General features: G+C 34.1%; 2 protein-coding genes across 2 annotated transcripts in view; one reads left to right on the top strand and one right to left on the bottom strand.

Annotated features, from left to right (window-relative positions):
- Window positions 1-23,960, top strand: part of LOC127877111 (atrial natriuretic peptide receptor 1-like) — a 35,062-nt gene that overhangs the window by 10,736 nt on the left and 366 nt on the right. The window contains exons 9-11 of the mRNA XM_052422764.1: window positions 13,973-14,050; window positions 16,030-16,134; window positions 23,395-23,466. Of these exons, the coding sequence (XP_052278724.1) occupies window positions 13,973-14,050; window positions 16,030-16,134; window positions 23,395-23,466 (255 nt within the window). The remainder of the gene's footprint in view (window positions 1-13,972; window positions 14,051-16,029; window positions 16,135-23,394; window positions 23,467-23,960) is intronic.
- Window positions 9,698-11,601, bottom strand: LOC127879327 (uncharacterized). The gene is made up of 3 exons (XM_052426106.1): window positions 11,147-11,601; window positions 10,665-10,841; window positions 9,698-10,317 (listed from the first exon to the last, which is right to left on the bottom strand). The coding sequence occupies exons 1-3, from the start codon at window positions 11,500-11,502 to the stop codon at window positions 10,125-10,127; spliced, it is 726 nt and encodes a 241-aa protein (XP_052282066.1). The 5' UTR covers window positions 11,503-11,601; the 3' UTR covers window positions 9,698-10,124.

Genomic DNA, 23,960 nt, shown 5'->3' with positions numbered 1-23,960 from the left:
AACAATACAAATACACTAAAAAAAGACGTGTGGGGGGAAATTTTCAGCTGGAAAATATTTAGTTAAAGTTTAAACCTATACATTTTAGCTCGATTGCATCGAAAGCCTTAGGCTTATATAAACGCTCTCGAGTCCGTTTCCTGTGCCTAGAACCAGTACTTGGTGTCTTTTGGGGAAATCTAAAGAACGCCCCCACGGTGGGGATCGAACCCGTGACCTCCCGGTCGCTAGGCGGACACCATATCTATTACACCACGGCGACTGGAAAATAATTGAAATGGGTTAAGTGATTATGTCTCTGTGTGGTCATTTCTGTTATTAAGCGCCAACTCTTCCTGATTAATGTTAACAGTTGTTTTACTAGTCGCGACCATTTGTCAAAATAATGATGTGTTTTCTCAGGTATGTGTATACACATACCAGGTTTTCTTACTACTTCACGTGATTTCGACCGATTTGTAATGCACGTTTTTCTACGGAGCACAGCGATTGCCACGCTTTCAAACAGGGTAGAAGGAATCGATATACAAATGTATAAAAAGATTCGGTTTGCCAAAAGGAACACATTATTCAAAACGGTACAAGGACAGTAGTTGTTCAGGAAGTAAGAAAGAAAAAACCATGATACCTAGCTGTGTATTTCTATGTAAAACTATGAGTTCTAGAGTCGTCTGCACAAAATTCATAAAATCGTGTTATTGATGAGCAATATCTCCTTTTATCACAATGATTTCAACCCAGCCAATCCTATTTCTTTATATTTATTTACAATTGTATATGTCGTCTGCAATTTCAAACAATTTGAGATGGTTTAAAATGTTCTATTTGGTTATAGCAAAATTGTTAAGCCCTTGAAATCGAATGGTGACTCTTATATCCACCATACCTGGATTTTAAAAAAGTAGTTCAGTTTAGTTATTTTTAGAACTTTGTTTAGGAACATTATCCAAAAAATGCAGTTGAATAATAACTCATTTGTTGTTTTCTGACAATAATTTTCTGTGAAATGTCGCTAACTTGACCTTGTATATGTATATAGCTTTGTATTTATTTAACTTAAGGTAGTGCATATCCTTCCTAGCTTTAGATTGAGATTTTGTAAATTAGTGTACAAATGTTTTGGTTTTAAACAAAAATATGAATAAAGCAAAAAAATATTGAATGTAAAAAATGTGTTTATGTTATTCTATTCGTCTTTACCTTTAAAATGATATATAGTTTGACCATATTGTACCACATTGAATGAAGAAAAACCAAATCAAAGTTTAATGAATTTTATCCCTCCCATGAACCTTAATAAGCAGGTTGCATATCACATATGATATAAGAACCATGTATGTATTTTGTTTATGAGTTAATTCTAAGCCTTTTCTCGTTTTTATCCATTTTTGAACACTTGAACTCACCTACTTGCTTACATGTAAGTCTCAAATTCATTATGGCGTTTCTGCCAAAAGGGGGTTTGATTGTTAGATCCGTGTATATACCGCCTTTTTCGTTTCGTATAAGACACAACGAATAACAAGAATCAACGCATATTAGTTATATTCCGACTTTCTTATAAGCGGAGCAAAAACAAAAAAAACGAAAACAAAATTGAGATCATTGTATCTTTTCGAAGTACTTATAACAAAACAAAACACGAAACTTATTTCCCTCTTAAAAATTCGTTTCAATTTTAATTATATAACTATTTAAAAATTTAAACACAGTGGCTGCTTCCTCCATTAGCCGTTCTCGATTTGATAAAACGGTGAACGGAAAACAAGGGGCGTTCCGCTGTTGTTTTGAGGAGATAAGTAATGATTTATCTTTTTGCGCACGTTTCTCACTTGGATATTATTATCATGAATACATCAATTTACACAATTATAGAAGAAGAATAGTCGATTCGTGGGACAGTTATTGTTGGCTAACCTAATGAAAACATGAATAGATCTAGTAGCATTAAATTATGATACAAATGTTCATGTCTTCTTTTGTTTAAAATTATATGATTTGAGTACATTTATAATATGCATTTCGATAATCGTGGCAAAATAAAATATCTTTGTTAAGCGTAGTAGTTTAAACAATTGAATAATTTACTACATTGTAATCATATCTAATTACCATATGAAAAAAGCCCAACATTATTGCTAAACATATAAATTCAACTAGTATGGTGAACAATTCCTCTGAGAGCATACATTGCCTCATGAAGCGCTCTCATGGCACGTCGTGTGCCATACTGGTGGACTTTCGTGCCACGCAGGTCTTGCATCCAACCAGTGATTCACAACAAGTTGCAAATATAGTGTGCAACACTTTTCCTGAATTTCACAATTATAGCTATATTGATTTGAATACGTGTTGCGTTAGAAAAGTCTCCAAGAGTATAAGTTACAACTATGACATTCTTGCAAATAAATTTATTCTATGAATGATGTTTTTGTTTTATTTTACATAATTCTTTCCACTTTTTGAATGACTGTTCAAATGAACTGGATGTGTATAAAAGGATTTAAAATAAAACAATTTTCGAGTATTGCATGTACTTGAACAGATCACGCAAGCGAACGCTTTCTTGATGGCGCGTTCCTCTTCCTGCTCACGGCCACCGCCATCTTGAAGAACTAATTAATAAAATAAGTTCTGCAACTCATGTATATTTTTGACTCAGCGGATCATACACGTATAAAGTTACAGGTGTAAAAGCTTTTCTATAATGGTATTCGAGTTTCATTAAAGGAGACAACCAGGGTCTAAAACTGAATATTTCAATGCATGCAAGAAGTTTCTATAGGCATGACGCATGATATTCGCCTTCTCTATAAAACGCAACGTTTAAAATAAAAACAATTTAGCGGCGTTATAGTATTATTGGAAGGTTAAGATTTTGTAAGCATTAAGTTAATCTTTGGCGCTCTTTTCGGAACATTGAATATGTTGTTTAATTAGTTATTAAATAGGCACATTAATTGATATAATTTAAATTTGTTTTATTTTTATTCAAGCGCGAAACGGTTTCATATGAGGTGTTTGGTTATTACTCTTGTTTTAGAACTAAAATCACTTAACATATCACCGTTTAGTTATTAAATGTAACATGTATTTGTCCTCAATCGAACAAATTAAAAGTACTTATTGTGTAGACACCATACACTTTACCGTTCCATTATATTATTTTTAAATATATTTTTCATTCCTGGTTTTTCTTTCAATATTAGCAATAGGTATACAATTTTAACATTATATTATGTAAGGTGATCTTAAAATACGGGACTAACTGGAAGGGGTATTACAGCTCTTAATATGTATGGACCCCCCCCCCCCCCCCCAAATGATTATAGGACTAAAACGAGTTTTTTTAAATAGTACTGAATTAACATACATATGGCATAGGTGGGAAGACGTGGGAAGATGCTAATTATAACCCTATCTATTCGACATGAAATACCGGTACGTTTGGAAACAGTGTCAAGATTATGATTATTTCAATTTGGAAACATACATTACCTGGAAAACCACTGAAAATATCCAATTCTTCTTCCCTTACAGTGTGTATTTTGTGTGAGTAAGCAAGTGAAGCCATGCTGATGGAAATAAGTGATTTATTATTATGTGAGGGAAAAATATACGCGCAAAAAGCCACGAATGAGTTTTCTCCCCAAGACCGCAGCAAAAAGCAAAGATCTATAAATAAACATGTATATTTATAGATCTTTCTTTGCACAGCGCCTCTCGTCTTTCGATTTTCGTTTACCGTAATATCAAACCAAGAACGGTAAACGGGAACAAACATTCCGTGTCAAGTTTTATTTATTGATTTTCGTTATATGGATATTGAAACAAAATATGAACAATAAGTTACACTGTAAGTAACTGACGGTGTATGGGATATACACCCTCAGTAATTTCATACCATACGCGAGCGAAGCAATCGTGATACATCGGCTATCTCGGATTCCTCCGTAAGATAGGCCTCGTGGCTAACGGTCGCCATATTGCCTTGTATTACTACTTTACTACCCAAAAGGTTGTCAGTCTATTGTTATGAGGCTGTATACGATGCGCGTTGAACTAGCGCCAAACTTTTCACCGAAACTTTGATATTAAGAGCACTATTAACGTTCATTTGTGTTGCATTTTGACCTATTATCCAAGTGATTTACTTTCCCATTATTATTTAATCACCCTATCATCCAATTTTTAAGATGAAATTACGGTGTTTACAAAACCAACCAAACCGAAAGTGAAACTGGATGCATTACGTTTCGCGATGTAAACATTAAATATTGCCGATTGTAGTACTGGCTAAAAAATACCTTTTATGACAGGTCATGTATAGAACGTTAATCAAATAGTGACCTTAAATCACTACAAGTGTCTGCGTTGTGCATTAATATAATTAATGCACGTTTCTGATCTAATTGCCTGTATCTAGATGTTATTACCATGATATTGATAAAAATAAAAGTTCTTTTTCATAAATTAACATTACATGTTTTATTTTTATGATTTAGGGAATAAATGATTGTATCATTATCATCATTCTGAAAATAGTCTAAATTATCATGATTACTTTAAAGTATAATTTTTAAATTTTACTCATTATTTTTAATGAATTTCCACATTTGCTTGATTCAAAATAAAATGTATTAATAAGGGTTTCAGTTGTTATTTTTAACCCATTTTTATTTCGATTAAATTTTAGTTACTAACTACGTACATGTATGTGAAATGCTCTTGAGTTCGTTTCCTGGGCCTAGAACCAGTACTTGGGTGTCTCTTGGAGATTTCTTAAGAATGCTCCCACACTGGGGATCAAACCAGTGACCTCCAGATCATTAGGTGGACACCACATCCATTACACATCAGCGACCTTTAATTAGTAATTTACTTTAGTATTGCAGCATTATATAATATAATGTTGCTACATATTTTTGGAAAATGATTAATGTAAAGTACTAAATAAATCTAAATGCATACACTTTTAATTGTGTCTATTGTGTGATTATTAGCTACAAATTCCCTTTTTACAGGTATACTGGATTATGAAAGACTGATAAACATAAAATTGACAACGCATCTCCCCAACGATACTAAGTGTGGCTCATTCTCAGAACAAACCCATAGTCAGTGAGAAAACTACAGTGTAAAAAGACCACTTGATTGTGACAAGTATGGCTGACCAAGCAAATGTTGTCATTTAAAATAAAGAAAACTTCCAGTTCAATATACATTTTATACCAATTATGACATTGACCAACACAGAAAATAATTATAAGGTTGATTTACCCAAAATTGACTGTTACAATTGGATACTGTTTTAAGCTTCACTCTACTTTGTCTGAAAATAAAAAAATAAAAGTCCTAAATGACTAGTTTTACAAGGATATATATATATATATATATATATATATATATATATATATATATATATATATATATATATATATATATATATTATAATATCTTTTTATCGATGGTCAATCAATTTAAGTTTAACTAATATATACATACACATTATATACATGTGTATGCTTTGATTTTTTTCTATTGAAGCCAAATTAATATCCAATTAGAATGATTAGATAGATAGATAATATCACAGCAGTATTCCTAGTTTGTCTGCAAGTACTGCAGAAATCATGGATTATTATTTTACTGAGTCAGCCTTAATCTTTATATTATAATTGTTAAAACAGATTAAGATGTGCATAATACAATTGAGGATGCATCAAGATTAAAAAATTGTACATGTATAAATTAATAAAGAATCAATTACAATCAGAAACTGTGCATTTTTTTCAGTATTGTGTGAAAGGATTTGAAGTAATTATGTATTTTTGAAATATGATTTATGTGAATTTGAATAAATATATAAAATTTAGTGATTTTCTCAGACAAAACTGTTAATTACATACCAAAGTATTCAGAATGTATTATTGTAATATTCATTCGAATTTTTTAGTACAAAAAGCACTTTTCCCTGGCATTTGTATTTATAGTAATTGCATATATTATTATTCTGACAGCATTTATAAACTGTGTTCATGCAAGCATGAACACGGTTTCATTTTTTGAGTATTTAAACAAGAGAGCCATGATGGCCCTGTATTGCTCCACTGCTGAAAAAAGGCTGAAACAAATTTCTCTGCATGTGCAAATACTTAAATATAGGCCTTATTTAAGCACATGTACACTTTTGTGACCTTCTGGGCTGGGTCAAATTTAACCCCAGGGGCATAATTTGAGCAAACTTTGTAGGGGACTACTATATCTCACTTCATACAAAATGTGGAAGCCCTAGGTCCTAGAGTTAAGGACAAGAATATTTTTAAAGTTTTCACAAAATAAGCAAGATATAAGCGTATATAATGTTCAATTTTGTGACCCGCGGGTCAGGATCAAATTTGACCCAAAGGGCATAATTTGAACAAACTTGGTAGAGGACTATACGATGTTATTGCATACCAAATTTGGTAGCCATAGTCCGAATGGTTTTCGACAAGAAGATTTTTAAAGATTTCACAAAATAGGCGCTTTATAAGCGTTTATTCAGTTTTGTGACCTCCTTGGGCAGGGTCAAAGTTGACCCCAGAGGCATTATTTGAACAAATTTGGTAGAGGTTTATTAGATGTCACTACATACCAAATTTGGTAGCCCTAGGCCCAATGGTTATGGACAACAAGATTTTTAAAGTTTTCACAAAATAGGCCCCATATAAGCGTATGTTCAGTTTTGTGACCCCAGGCAGGGTCAAATTTGACCCAAGGGTCATAATTTGCACAAACTTGGTAGAGAACTATTACATGTCACTACATACCAAATTTGGTAGCCCTATGCCTTATGGTTAAGGACAAGAAGAGTTTTAAAATTTTCACAAAATAGGCACTTTATAAGCATATAATTTATTTTGTGGCCCCCGGGGCAGGGTCAAATTTGACCCCTGGGGCATAATTAGAACAAACTAAGTAGAGGACTATACAATGTCACTACATACAAAATTGTGTAGCACTAGGCCTAATGGTTATGGACAAGATTTTTTTTTAAGTTTTCACCAAATAGGCATTATATAAGCATATGTTCAATTTTGCAACCCCCGGGCCAGGGTCATATTTGACCCTAGGGATTAAATTTGAACAAATTTGGTAGAGGACTATTAGATGTCACTATATACCAAATTTGATAGCCCTAGGCCGGATGGTTATGGACGAGAAGATTTTTGAAGTTTTCACAAAATAGGCCTTATATAAGCATATGTTCAATTTTGTGACCCTCGGGGCAGGGTCAAACTTGATCCCAGGGGCATAATTTGAAAAAACTTGGTAGAGGACTATAAGATGCCACTACATACCGAATTTGGTAGCCCTAGGCCTAATGGTTATGGACGAGAAGATTTGTAAAGTTTTCACAAAATATACCCTATATAAGCATATGTTCAATTTTGTGACCCCCGGGGCAGGGTCAAAGTTGACCCCCGGGGCATAATTTGAACAAATTTGGTAGAGGACTATTCGATGTCTCTACATACCAAATTTGATAGCCCTAGGCCCAATGGTTATGAACGGGAGATTTTGAAAGTTTTCACAAAATAGGCCTTATATAAGCAAATTTTCAATTTTGTGACCCCCGGGGCAGAGTCAAATTTGACCCCAGGGGCATAATTTGAACAAATTTGAAAGAGGTTCACCCCAGGAACATTCCTAACAAATTTCATCAGAATTGGACTAGTAGTTTAGGAGAAGATGTTTAAAGGAAAAGTTAATGCACGGACGCACGATGGACACAGGACCTTTGGCCAGTGGAGCTAAAAATCAAATTAAACATTTAGTTTTGATGTAAAATCAGTTTTTATATGCAAATGTCTATTTCACTTATAAATTAAAACAGCATATTATACATTATTGAAAAGATTATTCCAAGCTTGATGTCATATTTCAACTTTGCATAGTGTAGTTAATTGAACATTGTATTGAACTGTATGGGCAGCTATATTTTTTAATTTATGTATGTTGTATTATACAAAATGCATTATTTCTACCACAAGTAGACCATATAAGGCCTACTGCTACTAAATAGGCACTGGTATGAATTTGACACTGTTTTGGATGCTCATACAAAACTTTAATTATTACTTCACTTTAGTATATTAAATATTTTCAAGTTTTTGTTCAAAATTTTTTGCAAAAGAGTGTCTTAATGCATTTGAAAATATACTTAAAACAAACTAAAAATGCATTTTAACATACCTTTTTCCTGGTAAAGTGTATTTGGGATGATAAAAAATACACTTGAAGAGTATTAATGCTGGAAAAATGCAGAAAAAAATACATTTGTTTCTGTTAGAAGTGTGTCTGGTCTGCATTTTTAAGTGTATTAAATGCACATCAAATGCAGATAAATACAATGCCAATACTGTTACATGTATTGAAATGGACATAAAATGCACTTGTTCTTGTAATTAAATGCTTTAGGGAATTGAAATAACCTTTTATAACGCTTTAACAATTAATAATACCTTTTTATATAAATTTTCTTTTGAAATGTGACACTTAATTAATTTTTGCACCACTAGTAAGAGATATAATTTGTGCTCATAATGCTTTACACTATATAATATCATTTGTTGTATGAAAATTACCCGTAAAATTCATGTGAAAGCTCAAGAGATCAATAGCAGCGTGCTATACCCTGCTCCTTTTTACATGACTTGATGGTATTTAGTTCCCAATTCTACATGGCCAAGGGCAACTTAATGTGCAGATTTGACAAATAAGTCATAACTGGGATCCAATAGGAAGACTTTCATATTACTTGTATTTAATTTAAATCATAATCTGAATTGCTCTTTGGCAAATCTTCGTTGGTCACAGTATTCAACTGAATTTTGTTCACGTTGTAGTGATTATATTTTCAATATTTATCAGACAACATCTTTCTTCAAAAGTTTAACATGATTGCTTTGTTAATTTATAAACAAGATCAATGCATCATAACATAAAATGAAAAAATGTGTAAAAGTAAAAATGGCAGCAAAAAAGCACTAGATTATCTGCCTTAAATCTGAGACGTTATGTTGATGTATTCGAATTTCTCATAAATAATGTGTTCCATAGTTGTATAATTGTATAGTCGCATGCATGAGTGTTGTCAATGTCACAATACCAATTAAAGCCTATAATTTACTAAAACAATTTGAAGTTTGATGTGTGTTTTTTTCAAGATCTGTTATATATAGTGCTGGCATATTTGATGCATTCATCTAGCTATAAGAAGGTCCCTGTTTTATCCCCACTGGCACTGAGCGAGGGTTCTCAAAATCTTTAAACAATATGAATAAGTACATATAGGGTCGAGAAAGCCTTGTTGATATGGGGGCTAAAGACCTGAAATCAAAGCGACCCAGGTTAAAGGCCGAGGCCAAATAAAGAAACCAGAGGCCGCATGAGCCTGCTATACTCTGAACAAGTATTGTTTCTTCTCAGAAAACTGGCTTAAGTGTCTTACTTGAGTTTCAGTGCAATCTATCTAAAATAAATTGGTTAAATTAAATAATAATTTGTAAAAAATAAACATTCTGCACAAATTCAATTATTTACTTTACCTGTTATGCATGAATCAGTTCAGTCTTGATGGTTCGTGAACTATGTCAAAAACATCATAGCTATGAAACACTTGTATTTTGAATATTGCAATGTTCCACAGAAATGATGCTGATGATAATTCTACACGATCATGACACGAAAAATGATGAATTATTATATATATTTCTAAATTCCATTTCCACCAACAATAGACCACTTCAAGCTTCAAGTGCGCATGCGCCGAGTTAAATCTCGAATCGCGTGACGAGACCCCATATCGCGAGATTTGCAAAACTGGGGGCTGGCTTTCTCATGCATTTCATTCGTAGACAGGTGATACTCATTGAGTACGATTCTGCTAAATGTCGGGTTTAACAGACGCTTGCAACATAATTGGTAAACAACGCCGTTTTCTTACACTGATGAAGCGAGTCTTTATTCAAGCCAACAAAACCTGCAATACTTTTCGTTTAAAGTGTTATTATGGGTGGAAGGGACTATTGCTGTGTCGTTGGTTGTGTAAACAGACGATCTAAATCAAAGCTACCATTTCATGGTATTCCTGATGCATTGTCAGACACAGTTTGATACTTAAGGAAATTACACTTTGAATTGCTTCTTTTCAATGCTTGTACAAGCTCATTCTTTCTGACCAGATCAACCTGTCGGTCACCGGCCTGTCGTGGATCAAACCCGATTCCATCAAAAGTCACATGGTCTTTGAGTTGTTTTCCATGAGCTTGCCTGACAGAAAAAAATGATTTAAATTATTTAAGATAAATATAATAGGACAAAAAGTGAAGATAAAATAAGAATTAAAGTTAAAAAATAAAACTCTAAAATATTTTTGTGAAAATTTAAAAGGTGCAACCGTTTAAAAATGTTACAATTGTTATTTTATTCCAAATTTATATAGAACTCTTATTGTTAAGAATCATATGTTCATAATCGCTCAACAACAACTATGCATTTCAAGCAAATATAAATATAAGGAAGTACAGTAAAAATTGCAGATGTATATCACAAAATATGGCCTGTTCAAGAATTAATTACATTTTTTAGCCTACAAGATTAGTGAACAAAATACTCACTTTACTATTCTTATGTTGTGGATGGTTTCCGGTTCCACATTTTGTTTTGATGGGGCATTCCATGCGCACAGCCGGTCAGTGCAGGTTGGCTTGTCGGTAGACTGGTTGAGCCCCTTGGCGATGAAATCTTCTACAGCAAACAGGATCGCTGCGATATGACTGCATGCTTCGCCTCTCCTGAAGTTAACAAATAAATATATATGTATTGATCTCTAAGAAATTTTACAGTAATCTTCTGTTAATATAATCGTGTGTTCAATACATAAACCTATAGATTAAAAATATGTCTGTACAGTTTATGACCATTGTTTTAGTAGTAGAAGTAACAGACTTGTCACAACTGATTTGAGAGAACAGCCCTTTTAAGAAAATCAATAATTATTTTGGCAAGAAATAGGTGGCCAATGTGATAAAGTGAGAAGATTAACAAAAGATATGTAAAGTATGTTTAAAATGATGCATAACTCAAACATTTTATTTACCCTGCAACGCAAGCACAAGAACCTCCAATGGGGATGCCAGTCTCCTTCTCAAGGGCCACGTATGTTTGGTAGGCCTTTCCTTGGTAAGATGCAAGTACTTTGGCGTGAATTGTGTACACCTTTGTGTTTGCTACAAATGTCTCCGCATGTCGCAGTCTCTGGACAAATCCTTCCTCGAAATATTTAAAAGCTTTCAACGACTTGTAAGCTCTAACACTTCCTTTGTAAAACGACTTTTCCCGGCTTTGAATCAAATAATGTTTTAGTTTTTCAATGTCAAAATCTGGAACACCATTTAAATTATCTGTCCACTCTAGCGCTGAAAACAATTCTTGATCGAAAACATTATCTTCCATTTTGTTATGTCACATATTCACGTTCGAGAACAAAGCAATGTAAACAGGAAATGAAGAGCCCCCAGTTTTGCAAATCTCGTCGGGTCTCGCATGATTTTTAAGAAAAGCGTCTTGATGATCATGAGCGCGGGGTTATACAGACGCTTAATTTGAATTGGTCTATTCGGTTATTCCACTACCAGTTCACATGCTTCGTACACAGTTGAAAATAACACTATTCCACTCAACAACTGGACACATGTACTCAATTTTTCAACTTTTCGCAATTAAAATTGTCTTCTACTGTTATTGTTGTTGTTGTACTTTTGAAAGTAGTTCGAAAGATGGCGACTATTAACCCAGAGATTGATTTATGAAATAAATCGTCTGCTGATCCAGAGTGGCGAGCGAAGCTCGCGAATGGTATTAAATTGCTTAGTGGTTATATCCCAAACACCGTCTGTTACTAACGGTGTTACGATTTTATCTCAACCGACTACTCGATTACTAGGGCAGTATGGACATTACTCAGGGTGTATGGAAAATACTCCATGGGCACCTGGCCGCTCTAAGCCAATCGGATTAGGTCAGTTTTGTAGGAGGCGTGATATAGGGAAATACATTTCGTTTTTTGTATTATAATTTGTTAAACCAAAATCTATATAAAGAGGTTAATTTTGTTTCCGTTCTTTGTTTTTGTTTCTAATAATAGACAAGGGACACAATTGTAACAAAACCAGATTTTCAATTGGAAAAACAAGGCTGATAAAGAGAAACAATTCGAAATGTACATTGATACCCCCCTTGTGTAAGTTTCAATCTATTTATACTCGTGGCGACCTTGATTTCAATTTGAAAAAAAAAAGTGTGATAAAGGGAGACCAACTCAAAATGTGCATCGTTACTGATTGTTCAACGTTATCCCCCTTGTTAAAATCAATATATTTTTAGTCGTGGCGACCTTGACCTTGGAGTAATTGACGTAATTCTTTCGCGCGACACACCGTCAAATGATGGTGAACAAATGTGCCAAATGATTTTAAAATCTCACAATAAATGACATAGTTATGGCACGGACAAGCCTATTTATGGCCATTTTTTACCTTTGAACTCAAAGTGTGCCCTTGACCTTGGAGATATGGCCCGGACAAGCTTGCTCCGCCCGCCAGCCAGCCCGCTCGCCAGCCCGCCCGCCGCCGACATTCGCCTATCTAATGACCAGTTTGTTTCCTTCGGAAAACCTGGTTAAACATCGGAATATGATATAATATGCGTTGATTTCAATTTTTCGTTGTGTCGAATGCAAAACGAAATACATAAACAGGGTATATTCACGGACCTTGTTAAGCACTAATTTTTCATTTTCATTAGTGACCCACCTTTTTTTTTTATTATGTTCCATACCAACATACATTGTAAATATTTTCTATGTGAACATATTTTAATTTTCAACTGTCATTTTTGCAAATTTATTTTTAAAAAGACTTTTGACTAGAGATTGTAATTGTTCTGGATTTCCGAGGAATTATGACATTACTTGTTCGTTCATATGTTCTTTTTTTCCTTTTCTTATACCTTATAAACTATCTTACTTGCATATATTATGCATTTATCTATCAATGCATACTATAAAAATGCTGTTTGTTCTATATTTAGATGGATGAGAGTGAAACTTGTAAATACATGGTTAAGAAAAAAATGGCAAAAATGGCGGGTTTACAACATAAATTTTCAATAAATAAGATATTGTACGGTGAATTGCATTTTTTTTTTGTATATCAATGCAGAAAACAATAAAACTAAGAAATATGCGAAGAAAAAAAGAGACAATCAAATTGTCCTATTAGAGTGCTAATACGTTAATTCATACCATTCACTTTTTTTTTGAAATTTCGATGGCTTTCAACACTTTTACCTTGGGTAATTTATAAATAGCGTATTACCCAATTATACAAAACGTTAAAATATGTCAGAACTTTTATCATATTTGTGACTAACCTGCATCTTGTATTTAGGGCTTTATTGGTTTTAGTTTGTCTTGCGTGGTCGTGGTTTGTCTTGTCGTATCATGTGACCATGCCAAACGAAGCAATTATTTATCGACTTTGTTTTCAAATTTCAAATATATCTTCAAAGAATAACGGTGGTCTTTAGATGAAAATGAATTGTCGCCGTAAATGGAAAATGGTTTACCCTTTTATTTTTTTTATATATAAATATATTTTGTCATTATGCAGGATGGAAAGATCATGTATATTTAAATAAGGAATATCGTTATTGCAATCAATTTTATTCTAATGGCACGATGAAAGCATAAATAAACTTTGCATTAAAGGCAAATTGGTCATTTTATTGTGACGGGATGGCATTTAAGCAGAAATAATTACGCATCGCATTTAAGCGATAGTATTTGAATATTACAATTTTCTATATTCTGTTAATGTCTCTATTTTATCATTATAAAAAATGGCACATATGAATGGATTTGCAGGGAACAATTGTGCATGTCAGAAAGCTGGAGGTGAAGACAGCTCCAATAGACCGAGCACTGTTACTAGAGATCAAACAGGTAAGCTCATATCTATTGCATAACGGCTTTAATTCAATAGATGGGAAAGTTGTCGCGAGTCAGGTAGTTTTGGTTACGTGATAATTGGATTTTTAAAAGCACCGCGCACGTACAATACACTCTGTAAGTTTGGTTTAAGTAAGAGAACTGATAGCAAAAATATTTGTATCGGCCAACTATCGGAACAATATACATGTAGATATGCATATTCGAAATATGGTTTGCAGGCTTGCAACTCAGCGCGATTTTGGCCCGACAATGACACCGGTAAACTGCCGTGGTTCCAATGCTTTAATGCCGAGATTCAAAAAGCTCTGCACCTAATGGCCGATAAATATGTTTAGAAAAACGATGTCATCCCAACATCTATCACAATCATAGAACTATTTCTCAGGGTAATATGCTATCATTCGTTGATTAAATGCCTAGAAATCGTTGAAACAATGCATTTACAAATTTAATGGTTTTGTTGCTTTCTTGAATCTGTCTTTTCTTATAAACATAATACATTTAGATTACAAGAAAATACATATATAATATATATATATATATATATATATATATATATATATATATATATATATATATATATATATATATATATATATATACTATTTTAATGAAGACATATACAGGCACGCTGTTCTAGATAAAATGATTAACATTTCATAGATTATCAATTGAATTACAATATCTAGTACTTAGAACATTCAGAATAAATGAATGATTCATGAGCGGTTCGTTTGTCCGAATGCGTAAAAGTTCTTTTTAAAAGATTGTGGTATTTTAGCAACATTTGATCGTTAATCTCTCGCGTTATTTCATAGTGTCTGAAAGGGTTTATCACTACGGAAAAATGCAATATCATCGGCAAACATTGACATAAAATAGATATCCTATCAAGATCATTAGAACATAGGTTTGTGGAACTCAAATGTACAACAATATCATTAAACAAAAGAGGTGACCACGGCCAACCTTGCTTGACCCCAAATGATACATCGACACATTATGAGTATGACATTTAACTTTAATACTTTATACAATATTTCACATTTGCACATATGAATTTGAGCGCAATAAGCATTTTACAGCTGATACCCGAGTTCACAAGTTTAATCAATTGGGCATCATGAATGACAGTATCAAATGCTTTTCCACAGTATACAAAGGCACACAATAGTTTTAAATTATTCACGTAAACCGTCTGAATTATACTATCTAGAATAAATATACAGTGAGACGTACTACGATTGTTTCGTTAACCAAATTGGCATTCATTAAAATAGATTCATTCTCGCACAAATTATTAAGATGGTTGCGCAGCGTTAAAGAAAATATTCTTTCATATGTTCTTTTTTTCCTTTTCTTAGTTGTATCACCCTTTTTAAACAATGGGACAATTGGGCATTCAGTCAATAACTCAGAATATACGCTTCCATCAAATAAATAATTGAATATTTTAACTTGATATGGGGCGATACAGTCTTTACAATTAATACAAAAAACAGCAACGCTGCGTCAAAATCAGTGCCTTTATTTCGGGACATCGAAGATACCATCTTTATAATTTCATCGGTCGTAATTGGATCATCGAGGGAATCAATATTCATGCCGTCAGCTGAATCTTAATAATTGAAATTTCTAAAACAATTTTCCTTTGGCGTTGCAAACATTTGTTTAAAGTGATTAACACATTCTTTTACATTTACATTGGTTTGATTTTTCCAGCCGCTTTGAATTTCTTAAGTAGTCTGTAGTTCCAAAGTTTCGAGAAACTGATTTACTGATATGTTTAAGACGACGTTGCTCTAATTGTGATTACATTTATTTTTTGTCTTACTAACACATTATGACCTCCTATTTTCTAATTTTTTTAAAGATAATGAATTTTTAATAAAATACATTTAGAGAAAGCATTACCGGTATATATTCCACTTCCACATTTTTATGAACGCATTTACTGGCTTTTCTGTCAGATGCGTGAGATCACCTGTCCAAATCTGACTAATTTCTTCGGGCTCTGCCCAGAAACAGGCAAGATGTGTGTGCTGACCGAGCACTGCGCCAGGGGAAACCTTCAGGTATACACAGATCAAAATTCACGAATACAAAACGTTAGCGTCGGATCGGCAAAAACGGAACACTAACTACGTTTTGTTCCATTTGTAATTTTACACACTTCGATTACTTAATCATGGACTTGATCTCAAGTGTAAATAGCAACAATGATAGAAACAATCATTATTGCTGTTTCACAAGTACTTAAGTTGTATTAATTAGTTAAGCGCTTCTATATTTTGAGAAATAAGTCGAAATTGTATCAGTAGTTCTACCAAATCCCGGAACGTCTTCTTCAATACGACAACATTTTCCCTCATGCTTGCACGCATATGTCTTAGTGTTGAAACACTTTGTTGCACTGTACATGGGTGACAACAAAGTATATGAGTGAAATACAACATATATATTAATTTATTATTTCCAAAATAAATGTCACAGATAACAGAGGCAAACTTTAAAATATTCATTTATTCTGAACCGAAACATGTCAGAGCCCATACAAACACCAAGCACAAAACGTTCTTGATGTGTTCGAACGGCTTTAGTAATGTTATTTTACTGCATAAACTCATAACGTTAGACGCTGTATTGGCATGGATTAACAACATCTCCGCCATTTTGTTCAGGGACTAGTTGCAAAAAAAAATTATTACATGGACGAATAAGAATTCGTTTAAAGACATAAATTAATTGATAATATTAGCAATCATCGGACTATTACCACATATGATTTAATTGTAAACTGTATATTAAGATCTATTGATATTCAATGCATGGATAATGCTGGAAGTTGAACACCTTAAAACATATACAGACCCATTAGAATTTATATTTGACCTCGATCACAAACAAACTCATGGTACTCTATGAATTGTATTTAACAGTCTGCTGTTGTCACATGTGCAACAGCGAATTAAAACCCAACATATAAAATCTAACTGCAGTTCATTTCAAAGCACCTGATTCCAGTACAAAAACATATAGAAATATATTTTATTGAATCTATATCGATTAACCTCACACGCAATTTATGGATCAACGTTGATGCTTTTAATTATAATTATGGTCTAGAAGCAATGCATATATTAAATTATGGTTTACGATTTAATCTGCCATTCAATTGAGAGTTAAAGGGCAAGAGCATTGTTGACGAATTATTTGAAACTCGGATACTAGGTCGACACAGCTACATAATCAGTTTTGTAATAAGGAACGCGATAAGAAAAGAATAATTTACAATATTTTTAGCTCATCTTTTTTTTTGAAACAAAAATCAGGAGCTATTGTCATCACCTTGGCGTCTGCGTCGGCGTCGGCGTCTGGTTTAGTTTTGTGTTTAGGTCAACTTATCTCATATACTCGTATTAAGAAAAAAACACAATTGACACGATCACTCACTCCTAACTTGTGCCTTAATAGTAAGCTACCATCTTTCGCCACACACTTAGTGCACATGTATTCTTTCAGCTTGCGGAAATCGTGCACATTGTACAAACACAGACTATCCCGTTAACACGCCGCAGAAGCAAACAAATCAAGCTTTGTAAAAAGCTTGTCATTTTTCGGTTTGCCCAAGTACTAAACCCATGTTGCGTAGATCCTTGTACTATTATGTTACTACGCGATCATTCAATATAAGCTCCACTTTCTGTATCATTATACAACCCTTCTTCTTAGAGGAGGCGATGTCCATCCAAATCCTGGACCCGACAGCTCCCTTGATATGTCATCCTCTTCTTCGGGTACATCTTTCTCATCTTCAATAAATGATGCATTTGCCCATAATCTAAAAATTTTCATAACAACGCACAGAGCTTCCTCGCCAAGAAAGATATTATGAATGCCGATCTCAACAATTTTGATATTATAGTGTTTACTGAAACTTGGCTCAGCTCAACAGTTGACACTAACGACCTACTTTTCCCTTCTTATCATAAGCCGTTCAGACGGCATAGAAGAAACGTTCCCCATGGAGGTATTCTAGTATACGTAAAATCCGATCTTTTTGTCATTGAGCGACCTGACCTACAAAATGATGATCTAGAATGTCTATGGGTCGAACTACGTATAAAGGGAAGGCGTCTTTTATCTGGCTCTTTCTACAGACCACCAAACTCTTCTTATCTACTAGAATGCATAAACGATTCGATCTAACTAGCCGTTGGCACCGGTATTGAGAACATTGTTATCACAGGTGATTTTAATCTTGACATGAATAAACCATAGTGCAGAATCAAAATGGACTCCCTTCTTTTACAGTATAATCTCTTACAAATTATTAAAGAACCTACTCATTTTACTGAAACCTCGAATTCCATTCTTGACCTTTTTATAGTAACATGTTCCTTAAAAGTGCTAAAAAGCGGCGTTGGAGAACCCTTTCTTAACCAGCAACTTCGATTTCATTGCCCAGTCTACTGCGTCATAAACTTCAATAGAATAGCTGGATCTAATTTTAAACGTAAAATATGGCGATATAAAGATGGGGACTACACTAATCTAAGACAACTTGTGCAGAATTTCGATTGGAACAGTTGTTGTGATAATAATATTGACATATATACTTCAAATTTCACACGTCAACTTATCAGTCTCTGCTAAGCTACAATCCCGAACAAAATAGTTACAATAAGAACAGCCGATCCTCCATGGCTACATACTAATATTCGTAAGGAAATCCGACGCCGTAAACGAGCATACAAAAAAGCCAAGGCTACCAATTTAGACCGACACTGGCACATCTTTCGCCAACAACGTAATATTGTTAATAATCTTGTCAGATCAGCGAAAAAAGTGCACTTTGAAAATCTCGCTAAACTTATACGTGAAAATCAACACTCATCATCCGACTTCTGGAAAATAATTTTAAAAAATCACAAATAAAAACACCACACAAAACGAGTTGCCTCCCTTAATTCATAATGGTATCATATATGAGTCACCCCTTGATAAAGCAAATATTCTTAATTCATTCTTCCAATCTCAATCTACTTTAACTACACCAAGTACGCATATGCACAACCTACATTCCCAAGAGCCAGATTGCCCCGTCTTTGAAGATCTCAATATTTCCCGTCAAGATGTCTTGGATTCCATTAAAGTTATAAAAACGGGAAAGGCATCAGGTCCAGACCAAATAAATAGTCAAGTTCTAAAGCAAATTGCATCTGAGCTTTCAGGTTCACTACAAAATATTTTCATTTTTGTATAAGTAATGGTAGGGTCCCACGGAGCTGGAAAGAAGCAATTGTTTGTGCACTTCACAAAAAGTCTTATCTTCAGATGTTGAAAATTACAGACCGATCTCCCTTTTAAGTGTTTTGAGTAAATGTCTCGAGAGAATTCTCCACAAACATATTTTTTATCATTTAAGGACTATTGAATTTATAACCCCATCTCAATCAGGATTCATTCCAAAAATTCTACTGTCAACCAATTAGTCTCTGTGTATCACTCCTTTTGTAAAGCCCTTGACGAAGGTAAAGAGGTTCGAGCCGTTTTTTGCGACATTTCTAAGGCCTTCGGCAGAGTATGGCATGAAGGACTTATCCACAAGCTCCGACTTAGTGGTATCTCGGGCAATCTTCTATCTTGGTTAAAAGACTACCTACATGAGAGGACCCAGTGTGTTGTAATCTCTGGCTGCCAATCTGACCCACTATCCATAAACGCTGGTGTCCCTCAAGGGTCTATATTAGGGCCCCTTCTCTTTCTCATTTATATAAATGACATTGTACGAGATATACATTGTCAAATTCGACTATTTGCAGACGACACCACGCTATATATCATCGTCGTCAACCCTGTTGATGCGGCTAATCATCTTAACACTGATCTTGCAAAAATTCATTCCTGGGCTGATAAGTGGTTGGTAACCTTCAATCCATCCAAAACCGAATCCTTAGTTATATCTAGAAAAATCAACCGCCCGATCCATCCCCCTCTCTTTTTCAACGACTGCCAAATCACTGATGTTTCGTCTCACAAGCATCTAGGCTTAACTTTTTCTGATACATGTTCCTGGCATGACCATATTGAATCAGTCAAGAAGAAAGCATGGCAAAGACTCAATGTAATGCGAACGTTCAAGTTTACGCTCGATAAAAAGTCCCTTATATCGATTTACACAACATTTATTAGACCAATTCTTGAATACGCTGACATAGTCTGGGATAACATAAATACACAAGATGAAATAGAACTTGAGAAGGTTCAACAGGAAGCTGCAAGGATAATCAGCGGGGGAACACGTTTGGCATCCTTGCAAAACCTATACAATGAAACTGCTCTCGAACCATTAAAAAATAGGAGAACAAAACATAAACTTACCCAATTCTATAAAATGTATAATTCACTAGCACCCCCATACTTGTGCACACTTATCCCCTCTAGCGTGGGAGAAAGATCTGCTTATCCACTTCGTAACTCTAACAACATTCGCAGTATCCAATGCAAATCACAACTTTTTACACGATCTTTCTTACCATCAACTATAAACTTATGGAACAATTACCGGAATCGGTGAGAACGGCTCCTTCTCTCTCTGCTTTCAAAGCAAATCTTAGCAAAAATAAGAATATAATTCCCCAGCATTTCTACGATGGGGAGCGGACATCTAATATTCTACATGCGCGTTTACAAATGCATTGTCGCAGTTTAAATGAACATTTGTACTCAAAAAACATTGTACAAAGTCCATAATGTCAATGCGGTGCGATTGAAGACACATATCACGTTTTCTTCAATTGTCCCATTTATACAGAAAAAAGAGTTATCTTTTTTAACAATCTGTCTAGATTCTTACCCATTACTTTGCAACTTCTTCTTTTTGGTGTTAAAGACGGCTCATATGAAGTAACTTCATTAATATTCAAACATGTTCAGTCTTTCATCCGAGATAGTAATAGATTCTAACTCATTTCTATCTCAGGAACAAACCATATTCTGCTAACGATGCCCCGTTCCCGCAACTGCTTCCTTTATTACCGCAACTTCTCTTATTCTGAAACTTTACTCTTCCACTGCTATCCCTTTCCTTCTCCACTTATCAGCTCTTATGCTATCTACATTACTCTGTTATACTTTTTGTATTATAAGATATATTATTTTTACATTTCTAACCAGTATGCAATTATCTATCACTTTAATATATTGTTCGCTATTTTGACATGTCTTTAAATAGTTGTTATACGTTTGGTTGTTTACACCATTACTTCAGCGCTTCTAACTGACAGAAGAGAGACATAGTATAAGCCTCGGGCTTCCTTCTCAATTCTGTCCAATTGTATTTTACAGCCTTTATGTAAAGCAATACTGCAATTCTACCTGCCAGCATATTGCTCAAATATAATATGTATGTTTGTATTGTATTGCTTATATGAACTTTCAATGAACTAAATAAATAGTGTTTAAACCAACTTATCTCATAAAGTATCAAAGCTATTGCATTCAAACTTGGTTCACTTACTTCCTATCATGAGGGGACTGGGCAGGGAAAGTAAGTTAACTCTGGCTGGCATTTTGACAGAATTATGTGCCCTTTTTATACTTAGAAAATTGAAAATTTGGTTAAGTTTTGTGTTTAGGTCCACTTTATTCCTAAAATATCAAAGCTATTGCTTTCATACTTGCAACACTTACTAACTATCAAAAGGGGACCGTGCAGGCAAAGTTATGTTACTCTTACTGGCATTTTTACAGACGTATGGCCCCTTTATACTTAGAAAATTGAACATTTGGTAAAGTTTTGTGTTTAGGTCCACTTTATTCCTAAAATATTAAAGCTATTGCTTTCATACTTGCAACACTTACTAACTATCATAAGGGGACCGTGCAGGCAAAGTTATGTAACTCTTACTGGTATTTTTACAGACGAATGGCCCCTTTATACTTAAAATATGAAAATTTGGTTAATTTGTGTGTTTATGTCCACTTTATTCCTAAAGTATCAAAGCTATTGCTTTCATACTTGCAGCACTTACTAACTATCTGCAGGCAAAGTTATGTAACTCTGAATGGCATTTTGTCAGAATTATGGCCCCTTTATACTAAGAAATTTGAAAATTTGGTTAAGTTTTGTTTTTTTGTCCACTTTAATCCTAAAGTATCATAGCTATTGCTTTCAGACTTGGAACATTCGCAAATTATCATAAGGTCACTGACTGAAGAGGACAAGTTGCATAACTCTGGTTGGCATTTTGACGAAATTATGGCCCTTTTTTGACTTAGTAACTTTGAAAATTTGGTTTAATTTTGTGTTTACATCCACTTTACTTCTGAAGTATCAATGCTATTGCTTTCAAACTTCAAATACTTTCATAATATAATGAGGGTACTGTACCTGGTAAGTTGAATTTGACCTTGACCTTTGAATGACCTTGACTCTCAAGGTCAGATTATTAAATTTGGCTAAAATTGCCATAGCTTCTTTATTTATGATTGATTTGATTGATACTTTGACAAAACAAAACTTACCTGACATATCACAACCTGACATACCACAATAGACTCCACCCAAACCATCCCCACGCCCCACCACAAAATCTCCCCCCCCCCCCCAAAAAAAAAAATAAATAATTTATTTATCTTTATTTTTGAAAGATCATCTTATAAATGACCACACCCTCACACTATTCCCCCCTATCACCTCCGACCCCCCCCCCACCGATCGCCCCCCCCCCCCCCTTAAAAAAATTTTTGTTAAAAAAAAAATATTTATTTTCATTATTTTATTTTTGAAAGACCGTCCAACCATCCCACCCAAGAATCCCCCCTCCGAAAAAAAATAAATTTGTTTGTGCAGTTTTTTATTATTTTTTGAAGATAATGTAATAAATGACCAAACCCCCACACTATAACCCCTCTCTACCCCCACCTCTGCCTCCTTTTTTATTGAAGTATTGAGATAGGTCCCTTCACCTTTAAAAAGAAAAATAGATGAGCGGTCTGCACCCGCTAGGCGGTGCTCTTGTTTTCTTCCGCATTGGGATGAATTTCCGAAATAGGTAAATCGATTCTTATTATGACGTGTATTATGAATCTACCGCTGTAACGTCTGCAAGAAAACAAACTTTTTAAGAACTTCCTTTAAATTTAATAATTACAACTTTTTGTCTGTAATATTTTGGATATATCAGTGCTCGCTAGACACATACCGTTTGGGTTATTTCTTCGCATTTCCGTCACAGTATGATCTATATATTCTGTTTCAATAATTTAATTCAAAACATAAACTTAAGAACTATATAATGTTATAAATAATACTAAGGGATTTCCTCCAGGATATTCTTCAAAATGATGCCATGAAGTTGGACTTGGACTTCAAACTGTCGCTGATTCAGGATATCGTGGAGGTAGTTCGAGATGATATATGGTACTCGCACAGCGGTCTTACTTACCACACAATGAGTTCAAGAGCACTTCTAGTAAAAGTGAAACCTATCAGAATTCACTGGTCTTGTTACAATGTATGTAACAACACAGAAAATAATATCAGATGTCTTTGAATATTTGCTATCAAATTTAAGATACCAGTTAGTTGTATACAGCAAAACATGAATGTCTAATCGATAACCTATCTTCAGGTCATGGTAACAACGACAATTTTTTAATTATAATATCATAATATATTTAGCTGATTATAACCTATGTGGTATTATAGGGGTAAACATTAATGATCATTCCATTAAGCTAGCAACATGAGCGTCAGTGTCAATGTTGTATGTTTAAGGTATGACTTATCTCCACGCTATATAGGTACATGAGCTATGTATATGGTAAGTTTATATTCATAGGGTATGACATAACTCAACGCTAGGTACATGCTCTTTTTGAGTGAAAATTGAGT

The sequence above is a fragment of the Dreissena polymorpha genome, chromosome 4, assembly GCF_020536995.1.
Source record: "Dreissena polymorpha isolate Duluth1 chromosome 4, UMN_Dpol_1.0, whole genome shotgun sequence".
NCBI lineage: Eukaryota > Metazoa > Mollusca > Bivalvia > Myida > Dreissenidae > Dreissena > Dreissena polymorpha.
Note: the sequence above shows the minus strand (reverse complement) of the source record. Positions and strands in the feature narration are given on the sequence as shown.